At 50.3% G+C, this 12,686-nt stretch overlaps 1 protein-coding gene across 2 annotated transcripts in view; it reads left to right on the forward strand.

Moving 5' to 3' along the window:
* KSR1 (kinase suppressor of ras 1) overlaps positions 1-12,686 on the forward strand; it is a 172,388-nt gene that overhangs the window by 116,823 nt on the left and 42,879 nt on the right. For both annotated transcript variants that reach the window (XM_050763196.1, XM_050763197.1), the window contains exons 3-4: positions 7,109-7,256; positions 12,222-12,681. In XM_050763196.1, the coding sequence (XP_050619153.1) occupies positions 7,109-7,256; positions 12,222-12,681 (608 nt within the window). The remainder of the gene's footprint in view (positions 1-7,108; positions 7,257-12,221; positions 12,682-12,686) is intronic.

Genomic DNA, 12,686 nt, shown 5'->3' on the forward strand with positions numbered 1-12,686 from the left:
ACCCCTCTCATCTCCTTCTTCCCTTTGACCTGTATTCCTCCACACCCACCACTGTACCTTCTTTCTAAACAAGCTTTCAATCCCAGGTATACCAATGCATACATGAGAAAAAGCCAATCCCAAAGGTTCCAGTTCAAGCCCGGCTCCCCACTGTGAGCCCCTACTTGCCTTGTCGAGAGGGAGGCAGGGACCTGGGCACAGGAGAGGACGTCTCCTGGGACAGCTCTGAGCTTGGGCTGGGCTGGAGGTCAATGGAAGGAATGTGGCCTCCTGAGCACAGCTGTCCCCCAGACCTGTTCTGCCCTGGGCTTCTTTAGCCAGACGATGGGCCCCAACGCCTGTCTGCCCTCATGGTCCCCACCTCCAGAAATTCTGATTTGGCCGGTCTGAAGTGGGGCCCAAGCATTGCGATTCATTTTTAAAGTCCCTGGAAAATTCCAGGGCACAACCCGGATTGAGAGCCACTGATTTGCTCTAGGCAGAGCCACTCATTTTATAAATGGGAATTCCGAAGCCCGAAGAGGGGTGGGGACTTGTCCGAGGTCAGGGGCATTGTAGGGACCCAGTCTGGCTCTTTCCTTCACTGTGCTGGCCTCCAGGGAATGGTGTTGAGAGGGGATTTGCCTTCAAGGAACGGACTGACTCTCCCGGGAGGGAGCTTTGTTCTCCTTGCTTCCCAGGGGTGGGGTAGTGAGGAGGCTGGGCCCAGAACTGGCCACAAGCAAAGCCAGCATCCCCAGGCTTACTTCTGATTTCTGTGGAAACCCCTGGAGGCTGCCTGACCTGCCTCAGCCCTTCCTGTGCCTCCCAGAATATCTGACTGTTACTATCCAAGTCTCATTCCTCCCTCTCCATCAACCCCAGCAGTGGGTGCAGGTAGGAGGAACATCTGTCAGGTGCTCCCTTGCCAATTTGAGACATGTGGCTGCCAGCCTGGGCTGCCGTAGAAACCTTCTCCACTTGCTCCTCTCTCTCTCCTTCCAGCCCCGCTGGGCTCTGGCCTCAGAGGGATGTACAGGGTCCTATGTCACCACTCACAGGGCTCTAGGAGCTCACCTTTGGCCTCTATGGTCTGACCAGTTCCTGGGGGAAGGGTCTGGGGTTAAGGATCCCTTTCATCACGGCCAGGGAGGCTGGGGGATGCACCTGCCCATACACGCCAGTGATCCAGGTTCCACAGATGGACCTGTGTTCCAGCAGCCCTGCCTGAGACATGTTCTAGGGGTGCAAAGCTGAACAGAAACAGAACCTGGGTTTGCTTCTTGATCTTCCTTCAACCCAGCTTTCATCTGTGTTCTTATGTGAAGTGCAGTGTGTTTGTATACATGACCAGGACAGCAGTGGTGCTGCCCCTGGCATTTTCCTGGTCCACCTGACTGGCCACAGGGAGTGTGGTGTCTCTGAGTGTCAGCCGGCCCGGGTTTCTAAGTATAGACCCCAGGCAGCCCCGTGGCTGCTAGTAAATCCCGGGATACCATTTGATACCTAACTGGCCCTGAGCTGCCGTCTTACCCAGCATGGCCTGTGATGCCAGCCTCTGCCAGCTGCTGGGGGAGGGGGTAGCACATTGGCCAAACCCATCCTCACCCTCCACTGGAGAGAACAGAGACCAGCAGTCTCCTGTTAATGACATGACTGGATTGTCACAGACTGGGAGTGACTTCAGCGCTCAACTGGCCCTGCTCTCCAATTATTATCAGAAAGAATAACTTAATCCCACCTACTGGAAAACATATCTTCTGGTTTGAGGGAGACAGGTAGAGGCAGGAAGCCAGTGATCTCTGACGCTGTCACTCTGCTCCTCATTCCTGCCTCCCCACCTGTGTGCACCCATGCTAACCCTGAGACTTGTCGGAGCTGGGACTGGGCATCTCTCAAGATGGTTTGGGCATCTCCTATGATGGTCTGGGCATCTGTGTCTTCCGTTCTTGGTTTCTAGTTCTGTATTTTATTCTTTAGACAGAAGCTGGGGTGGGCAGTAATTCTCCTGGAAGCCGTATGGACTCCCAGCCAGGCTCTCCAGAACTTTGGGGTATGGGCAGAGAGAGGGGCCTTTTGCCATTGGCTTTGAGACAAGTTAGCATCTTCTGGGCACCTTCTGGCAGATGGGATGCCCTCCTGGGGCACTGGGGCCTCTCAGACCTGAGAAGGTTTCAGAGTGGCTTCACCTGCAAGTTCACCTTCAGCAGGTGGCAAAACTGATTCCCTAATTTGTTTTTGGTTTAGAGATGATCCAGGAAAGTTGTGAGTTACTCTGCTTTGAAACATCTTCCTAAATCAGACTTGGCTATGCCTATCACTGTGGGTGAGCGAGTCATATCCATGTTTGAGGTTTCAGGGGTGCTGAGCTGCTTTGGGGCACTGTTGAGTCATGATACTGGGAGATATCAGGGCCCCTCGCAGGGGCTTTCACAGCCACGAGACCTTCCTAGTAGCTTTCCTTTCTTGATTAAGTTAACATTGGGTCTCAAAGTCAGTTGTAGAGATGGGAGGCCGGGCACTTTGTTTCCAGGGTGGGCCCCTCACTGAGAAAGCCGAGCCCCTGGACTACTTGCTACTGGGCCAGCATCCTTCCCTGTTTACCTACAGAAATAAAGTTTTAGACATAACTCACTGATCAGATTAACCTTGGAAGGCATCAGATTCTTCCCATAGGGTCCCCGCATGTTCCTCCACCCCATGTTCCTCATGGACATAATTTGTTTTGTTTGCACAGATTTGAATTAGTTATCACCATGTAAAAGCTAGCCCTTTAAAAATGAAAATTCATATTTCTTTAAAACCGGAAGGTCTGGTGCCCCTCCATTGCCTGCCCCTTTCCCCAACACCAAGGGAGGGAAGCGGGGGGTTTCTGTTTAGCATTGCTATTGCTGCCGTTGGGTTTCTTATCCAGTAGAAAGGCAGAGAAGTGTGTTAAATCAAGTTTAGCCTAGAGCTGCCTCCTTAGATATTTTAAGTTCAGCCTAAAGGTTTTTCTGTATATCATGAACTATAACAAGTGGAGGTGTAAAAACACTGTAGACTACACTTGTGCCCATCACCGAGTTTTAGCCAATCAAATGTAGCCAACTGTTCGAACCTTGTTCAAATAAGGCAAAGGAGCTGTAACCAAGCCAGCTGTTTCTGTACCTCACTTCTATTTTCTGAAAGTAGGTAGAAATTAATTTACTTGGAAAAAAATAATTTCCCCTGAAAGGTGGCTACTGTATCCCAAGTCTTTGCCAGATTAACAAGCGACAGCATGGAATATTTGGAGGAGGTTTGGAATCGTGCACATGTGGGTTTCAATTCTGCCCAACCACTTGTTAAGCTGTGAAGTCTCTGAGCCTCAATAAGATGGACTTAACTCCATCTACTTGCTGAGTTGATTAAAGATAAAGTAACATATACAAAGCCCCAGGTATACTGTTCTGGCAAATAGTTTGTAATAATAAATGTAGTTATTATGTTTGAGAACTTGAAACTTGGCATAGGTGAGGAGGAGAGGAATAAAAAGAAAAAGAATCTCTGTTTGTATTATAGTTAGGTTGAAGATTGGGTGTCCTCGGCCTGGCTCCCTCTCCGCCCCCATTAAACATCTCTGTCATCTTCTGGGGAAACTACTGAGTCATCACAGCCTTGGAGTATGTGGTGGAGAAACAAACGGAGGACACCCTTCCAGAGAAGTAGAGGATTGCTTTGTTCAGATAAGGTGAAGGTCGCTTTTGTGCTTGCCCTGACGGTATTGCCAAGGTGCTCTTCACAGTCAAATGAGGGCAAAGATATCCAAACCTCATTTCAGTGGAAGACAGGCTAAGGGAAAGAAAGCAAGACACGTTGATTGAATAGAAGCTTCTGCATGGCACCATTTGTCTAATCTGCCTCCCCTGTTGGTGCTGTTCTCATCAGTGGTTTCCTGTGACACTTTAGTTTTATCTTCTGGAAGGCAACCAGGGCTTTGGCCAACCAGTGATGAGCTTCTTGGTACAGTTATATGTCTGGTTTTGTTTTGGTGTGAATCCTTCTAAATGGTGATGTGATTCTTGCCTACAGCCCTCAAGATTGAAGAATATACTAACAAACTATAAAAGCATCTGCCATCAGCGGGTACAGTAAAAAGTGAACAAACGAAAACAAAAAGCCAGGCCTCTAGCTCCAGCCATGCTATGGGAGAGAGGGTTATGGGCTGGGCCTCATACCCTTAGGACTCAGCCAGTATCTTCATCAGGGTTAGTTTTGACGCTTGAGGCAAAGAATTACAGCATGTAAATGGAATGACAATGAAATTAGTCCTTAAAAGTAAAGTTAGACACAACTTGCTAAAAATCATTGTAAATTGGCTTAGATTCTCAAGAACTGTGAGCTTTATAGCAGTCATTTGATGTGGAATGTCTGACCTTCTCTGTTATAGAAAATCTGGAAAATATAGAAAGGGTTAAAGACAAAAAAAAAAAAAAAAAAAAAAAAAGTCTGATCTGGTCCCATAGCTCTTTGAACTCTCCCTGCTCTAGTGCGCATCTTACTGCATTGTAGTTACCTGTTTAAATGTCTGTCACCCCTCTCACTTGGCTGCAGGCCACTTGAGACCAGAGGCATGTCCCATTGGTTTTTGATATTTGTCCCAGGCTTGGTATTGTTGCTGGATAGGGGTCCCATTCCAGATCCCAAAAGAGGGTTCTTGAGTCTTGCACAAAAAAGAATCCTGGGTGAGTCCATGGACTAAAGTGAAGGCAAGTTTATTAGAGAAGTGGAGAAACAAAAGAATGGCAACTCTGTAGGCAGAGCAGCCCTCTGCTAGTTGGCTATTTTCATGGTTATTTCTTGATCATATGCTAAACCAGGGTAGATTATTTGTGAATTTTCTGGGAAAGGGGCAGGCAATTCCTGGAACTGAGGGCCCCTCCCCCTTTTTAGACCATATAGGGTAACTTCTGGGCATTGCCATGGCATTTGTAAACTGTCATGGTGCTGGTGGGAGTGTCTTTTAGCATATTAGTGCATTATAATTAGCATATAATGAGCAGTGAGGAAGACCAGTGGTCACTTTGGTCACCATCTTGGTTTTGGTGGGTTTTGGCCAGCTTCTTTAGCTCATCCTGTTTTATCATGGGGTCTTTGTGACCTGTCTCTTGTGACCTCCTGTCTCACCCTGTGATTAAGAATGGCTGACTTCCTGGGGATGCAGCGCAGCAGGTCTCGCCCTCATTTTACCCAGTCCCTATTCAAGATGGAATGGCTCTGGTTCGAATGCCTCTTGACAGCGGCATGTGGCTCAAAGTAGTCAGAGCTGGAGAGGTTTCCTCCCTCCTTGAAGAGAGGAAAGGGCACAAGTTTTGAAGTCCGCTCAGCCTTGATTCAAACATTCACTCTTTGTATTTTCCATTGCTTCATAACAAATTTAGCAGCTTAACACACCACCCGCTTATCAGCTCATGGTTCTCTAGGTGGAGGAATCCAGGCAGGCTCTGCTTACATCCCTACTTGGGATCTCACAAGGCTGAGGTCACGGTGTAGGCCAGGCCTTCCTCTTACCTGGAAGTTCTGGGGAAGAATCCACTTCGCGTTCATTCAGGTTATTGGCAGAATCCATTTCCTTGTGGCTGGAGGTCTGAGGTCCTCATTCCCTCAATGGCTGTGAGCCAGGGGCTACTGTTTTTCCCAGAGGCCACCCCCATTCTCCTCCTCCTTCAAAGTCTGCTGAGTCCTTTTCACACTTCAGGTCTCTGACTTCTCTGTTACCAGCTCAAGAGAACCCTTTGCTTTTAAAGGGCTCTTGTGATTGGATGAAGCCTACTTGGGTAATTTCCCTTTTGCTGTATATAGTAATCCCCCCTTATCTGCAGGGGATATGTTCCAGGACCCTCAGTGGATGCCTGAAACCATGGATACTACTGTGTGTGTTTGTGTGTGTGTGTGTGTGTGTGTGTGTGTGAGTGTGTGTGTGAGAGTGTGTGTGTGTATATACACTATGTTTTTTGCTATACATACATACCTCTGATAAAGTTAGTAAGTTGGGCACAGTAAGAGATTAATAATCAACAATAACAAAATAGAGCAATTATAGCAATATACTATAATGAAAGTTACAGGAATGTGGTCTCTCTTCTTTCTCTCAAAATACCTTACTTTCTGTACTGTTCTCACCCCTCATGTTGTGATGATGTGAGATGATAAAGTGCCTGTGTGGGAAGAGGTCGTGGCAGTTGATCTGAAAACCAAGACAGCTCCTAAGTGACCAACAGGCTGGGAGTGGAGACAGTGTGGAGATGCTGGACAAAGGGACAATTCACGCCTCCGGTGGGACGGAGCTGGATGGCGCAAGATTTCATCACATTACTCAGAATGGTGCATAGTTTAAAACTATAAATTGTTTATTTCTGGAATGTTTCTGGCATTTTCCATTCAATAGTTTTAGGCCATGGTTGGCTGCTGGTAACTGAAACTGCAGATAAGAGAGAGACTGCTGTAATGTAAAATGATCAGGAGCAACACCACGGAACGAAGGTCACAGGACCACCTTAAAATTCTGCCTGCCACTTTCTTCACCGTGTGGCCTAGTGACCTCGTGCAGGTGACATAATCTCTCTGAGCCTGTTTCTCCAGCTGTCCAGTGGACCCAGTGAAAAGTTTTGACGGAAATCAGGTGGGGCAGTTAGTGCCTCCGCAGTGTTTGGCGAGGGTTTTTTTTTTAAATCCTTCCTTTCTTAAGCCAGTTTGATTTGAAATCTCTCTTGTCTGATTCAGATACAACAAAACTGTGAAGGGTCATCTTTGTCTGAAGTACTCGTCATCCTAAAAAGTTGTTATGATTCACTATTTTGTTTTGTTTTTTCTGTGCAGAGGAGTAAGAAGAAACAAGCTGGGCAACATGCCCTCGTCCAAACCTTTCTGGTCTTTACTTCTTCCCCTCACCCCCCACCAAGTCTGCTTCAGCTGCTGTCTCTGGGAGCCTGGAGGGTGGGGGCCAGGGAGCTCTGCCTGTGTCCCCAAGCACGTGGTGGCTCTGGTCAGAGGCCGGCCCAGCCAGCAGCTGGCCCCTGCCACTCAGCAGGAGGCCAGCCTGAGGCTGAGGGGCTCCCGGCCCGGCTGACTGCTCACCGCCTCTCTGCCTGTCCCTCTGTCCCCTCAGGAGATCCCCCACGACCTCACGCTGGATGCCCTGCTGGAGATGAACGAGGCCAAGGTGAAGGAGACGCTGCGGCGCTGCGGGGCCAGCGGGGATGAGTGTGGTCGTCTGCAGTATGCCCTCACCTGCCTGCGGAAGGTGACAGGCCTGGGTACGTGGGGCCTGCCACCCTCTCCCTTGCTTGGCCTGGTGCCCTGGGGGCTGTGGCCTTCACCATGGTGGGTGATGGAGTGGGGCAAGCGTGGCCAGGGTTTCTGGGGCAGCCTGGAAAGGCCAGGGTTGGATGTTCACAGCCTCCTGAGAAGCTCTCCCAGGGTCCTCAGGGCTCTGGGTCCTGCTGGGGCTGGCCTGGCCGAATCTGAGGGGGCTTCAGCCATGCTTAGAAATCCCAAGCCTGTCTGCTGGGCTGGCCTGGCATGATTTCCTCTCTGTGGAGGGCTCTGTGTACCCTCTGCCAGCTTCCCACATTCCAGCCCCCAGCGCTCTCCCCGCCTTCTCCTGTCCCCATTGCTGGCTGGGTTCTGTGCTCAGAAGGCACACGCTGATGTGGGCCTGAGCCAAGGGTGATTAGGGAAACTCTATGGCTCTTTAGCTGGGAGTTTGTATGTGGCTGTCCGAGGCAAAGTGTGTAATCCTGGCCTTGCCACGAGGTCCTTGGGAATTATTCACAGGCTTTCTAAATCTTGCCTTGGAAACAGCTTCAAATGCCTGACTTAATGCTCCCACTACCACATAGATAAGGCATTAAAATATGCCTCATGAATGAAATCAGGCCTGCTTTTTAATTATCTGAGGCCCCTGTCTTATCTCCGTCTGCCTGAGGCTTAAGGAAGGCACTGAGGTTTGTATTCTGCCTGGTTTTTTTCTTCCCAGAGAGGATCGGGCTTAATTTCTTCTCTGCCCTCATTGTATCAAGTCCTCTGAACACGGCACAGTGTAGAAAGTTGCACTCAATTCAGAAAATCTTGACCTGTTAGGTCTCCCGGCAGCTGCTGAAAATCAACACAACAGAGATGTGGCTGGTGTTCTTGGTCCCACATATTACAGGAGGAGACTGAGCCCAGAGAGGGAACGGGCTTGGGTAAGGGCATACAGCAGTCGGTGACGGAGCCAGGATTTGAACCTTGGGCTATCATGGCGATTGGTTTGTCCCCATGCTTGCCACCCAAGCTGAGATCTTTGGGGGTAATTTGTCAGCCCTTCTTTCCTTCCTCTTCATGTCTGGATTTTAAAGAATTGTGAAAGAGTCAGCTTTTAAGTGGTAGTGACCCATTTGTGTCATGAAGGCTGCTGTCCACTTGTCCTAGACGCCAAGGGAGGGAGACCACTAATTTATGCATCTACTGTGTGCCAGGCGTGTGACACACATATCGTGGCCACACCATTGTAAGAGGTGGTGCTGAGCTCGTTTTGTAGCTGAGACCTCTGTGACCACTGGAGGTGTTGGATGAATCATCTGGGGCCTCACACCTGGCATGGAGCAGAGCTGGGCTTTGAACTCAGGTTTCTTGTTCAGAGGGTGCTTTTTCCAGCAGGCCCTAGAGGAGGCCCCTGAAGAAGAAGCATTTTCTAGGTTTCTTCTCTCTCATTTAGTCTCAGCTAAGTTCTGAGAGTTCTCAGCTAAGTCCCAGCAGAGTTCTGGCCCCATCACAGTCCAGGACACAGGCCTTTCATCTGCCCAGTGCTGGCTGCACTTCACAGGCACCTGCTGGGATCCGCTGGATACCAGTGATCCCGTCAGATCATGCATCACAGCATCTTCATTGCACCCCCTTGGGGCTTGGTGAGAGCAGTCTAGTCACAGTACGGATGGGCTATGGAATCAGACCGCCTGGGCCCTGTCTGGGCCCAGCACTCTGCTTGGCCACTTAGAACCTTTGGGACCTTGCTGAGTTACTTTACCTCACTGTGCCTCAGTTTCCTCATCTGGAAAATGGCAGTGATAACAACACCTCTCTCAGGGTTGTTGTGAAGAGGAAATGAGTTAACGTAAGTCCTCAGACCAGAGCCTGGCATGTATTAGATGTTCTTTTCAGTGTGAGGCCTATGAGGTGATAGAAAGTGTTGAAGTCATTTCCTTTGCAATCTCTGGTCTAAAGAAAGGTGAGTGAGCAGCTGGGCATGGTGGCCCAGGCCTGTAATCTCAGCATTTGGGAGGCGGAGGCAGGCTGATTGCTTGAGCTCAGTAGTTCAAGCAACATGGGCAACATGGCAAAACCCCCTCTCTACAAAAAATACAAAAATTAGCAAACAGTGGTTGTATGTGCCTATAATCCCAGCTACTCAGGAAGCTGAGGTAGGAGCATGGCTTGAGCCTGGGAGATAGGGGTTGCAGTGAGCCAAGATCGTACCACTGCACTCCAGCTTTGGTAACAGAGCCAGACCCTGTCTCACCCAGAAAAAAAAAAAAAAAAAAAAAAAAAGTGTGTGAAGGATGGTTGTCTGTGCTGGTGAATAGGACGTGAACATTCCTGCTGATCCTCCCAGTCCTTCACCCGAGGAAGATATCACTAACCCACAGATGCTTCTGTGGTGACTCTAGTGTCATTCTCAAGCAGCCACTGCCAATCAGCTGGTGTCAGTGCACACATCAGGACCCATTGGCCATCCTCAAGTGGGCCCAAGAGCAGTGGTGATTAAATAGGCAACTTGCAAATTTGGGGCTTGTTTCCTTTGGTGGCGGGCTTGCTCATAGATTCATGAAATTCATTCTTTCATCTGTTCAACAAGAAACCTGGTTGGTGCCTCCAATAGGCCAGTCTATGAGCTACAGTGTTAGTCATGGCTGCAGCTCATAAGGAGCAAGTGGTATGGGAGCACAGGGACTGAGCAGCTCCTGTCCGGTCGGTTCCTGAATGGAAGGTCACTGCAGTCAGGTGGGAGGAAGGGTGTTTGAAGAGGGGATGGGATGTACAAAGAAACTTGTGAATTGGGAAGGCTAATTCTTCCCCCCATTCTTGATAAGTGGCTTGACCACCTCTGATGATGGGGAACTTGTTACCTCCCACAGCTGTTCCGCTGTAGGTTATTCAGAATCAGTAGCATCGTGGGGGGTGCGGCGGGGAGCATGGTGCTGAGACCGAACTTTTCAATTCCCATCCCACCACTTTCTTAAATGTCTGGCCTTGGGCAGTGTCTGTGACCTCCCCGAGTCTCAGTGACGTCCACTGTACACTGGGGAGAAGAACAGGCATTGCCGGAGGGAGGAGGGAGGCAGGGCAGGCTTGTGCAACACAGGTGCATCAGTCCCTTCTCGCAGGCTGTAAAGAAATACCTGAGGCTGGGTTGGTTATTTATTTATTTATTTATGAGACGGCCTGGAGTGCAGTGGCACGATCTCGGCTCACTGTAACCTCTGCCTCCCGGGTTCAAGTGATTCTTGTGCCTCAGCCTCCCAAGTAGGTGGGACTGCCAGTATGCACCACCACACCTGGTTAATTTTTGTATTTTTAGTAGAGATGGGGTTTTGCCATGTTGGCCAGAATGGTCCCAAACTCCTGACCTGGTGATCTGCAGGACTGGATAATTTATTTTAAAAAGAGCTTTACTTGGCTCATGGTTCTACAGGCTCTCCAGGAAGCATAGCGGCTTCTGGTTCTGGAGCGGCATCGGGAAGCTTCCAGGCATGGCGGAAGGCAAGGGGGAGTGAGGCGTCCCACAGGGTAGGAGCAGGAGCAAAAGCAAGAGCGAGAGGGGGCAGGGAGGTGCTACACATTTTTAAACTCACTCTCACGAGAACAGCACCAAGCCAAGAGGATGGTGCTAAAACAGTCATGAGAAACCATGCCCATGATCCAGTCACCTCCCACCAGCCCCCACCTCCAACATTGGGATTACAATTCAGTATGAGATTTAAAGTTCTTAGCAAGACATTCAAGGCCCTTCCTGATCTGGCCCCACTGGGCTGACCCCTCCAACTTCATCCCTTGCCTCTCCCCGGCTTGTCCTTACCTCTGACAGCACACAAAACCCTTTGTAGTGACCAGAAGGTGCCATATGCCCTTACCTTCCCATATGTTGTTCCCTCTGCCTGGTGCTCCTTCTCCACCTTCTTCCATAGTTGACTCAGCCCAGGTGCCACCTCCTCTGGGAAACCTTCCCTGGCACACTCCCTCTCTCCACCCCCACAGCTGATTTAGGGTCTGCTCCTCTGCAGAGCCCCCTGTGTGTCTCTGTCCTGGCACAGAGCATACATACTGTGTTATGTGCCTGTCACGCCCATTCGACTCTTCAAGCACAAGGATGGGTCTTTATAGGCCTTTCCACCCAGCATCCAGCATGTGCTTGAATGGCTGGAGCTCAAGCCCCACAGAGCCACACAAGCCTCAGGGGCCTCAGGCAGAGGGTCATGGTAGGGACAGCCCACAGTCACTCAAAGGCTGGCGTAGAAGAAAGTGGCTGTTGGTCCCTTTCTTCCTGGATCTTTTTTCACAAGCCCTGGGGCACTTTGCTGTTGGATGCTCAGAACAACCCCTTGTCCCAATGTTTGAATTTTCTTAAAGTGGAGTTTTTCCTTCCTTCACACACCCAGCTTGGTCACCCCTTCAGTTTCTGAGGTCACCCACTTTTGGGGTGGGTTTCCTAGATTGCTCCCCCAAGACCTGCCCTTAAGAGCCCTGCACGAGCCAGTTCCTCCTGAGCTGTGCTTCCTTCTCTATGAAACAGAAAAATACAGGTTGAGTATCCCCTATTTGAAATGCTTAGGATGAGAAGCATTTTAGATTCTGGGTTTTTTTAGATTTTGGAGCATTTGCACTATGCCTACTTGTTTAGCATTCCCCATCCCGAAATCCGGGGTGCTCCCATGAGCATTTCCTGTGAGTGTCATGTCGATGCTCAGAAATTCCCAAGTTTTGGAGCATTTTGGATTTTGGATTTTCAGATTAGGGATGGTCATCCTGCGGTAGTATCTGCACCGAGGGCCTCGTGGTTGGCTACATAATGTGTGCGCTTGAGTGAGAAGCCTTTATAAACCAGGTAAAGGTTGATAGTTGAAGCCTTCCCTTAAGAAACAGTGCAGCCTCACACCAGGTGTTGAACATCTCTGGCTCCTGGCCATCTCCTTGTGAATGCCTTCCAGCCCCGACCATCTGTGACTTCACGTCTTGGTCCACAGGAGGGGAACATAAGGAGGACTCCAGTTGGAGTTCGTTGGATGCACGGCGGGAAAGTGGCTCGGGGCCTTCCACGGACACTCTCTCACCAGCCAGCCTGCCCTGGCCCCTGGGCAGCTCCCAGCTGGGCAGAGCAGGCAACAGTGCCCAGGGCCCACGCTCCATCTCCGTGTCAGGTCTGCCTGCCTCAGACTCCCCCACCCCCAGCTTCAGTGAGGGCCTCTCGGATACCTGTATTCCCCTGCATGCCAGTGGCCGGCTGACCCCGCGTGCCCTGCACAGCTTCATCACCCCGCCCACCACACCCCAGCTGCGACGGCACACCAAGCTGAAGCCACCGCGGACGCCCCCCCCACCCAGCCGCAAGGTCTTCCAGCTGCTGCCCAGCTTCCCCACGCTCACCCGGAGTAAGTCCCACGAGTCTCAGCTGGGGAACCGCATTGACGAGGTCTCCTCGATGAGGTGAG

Source organism: Macaca thibetana, chromosome 16 (assembly GCF_024542745.1).
Source record: "Macaca thibetana thibetana isolate TM-01 chromosome 16, ASM2454274v1, whole genome shotgun sequence".
Classification (NCBI taxonomy): Eukaryota; Metazoa; Chordata; class Mammalia; order Primates; family Cercopithecidae; genus Macaca; species Macaca thibetana.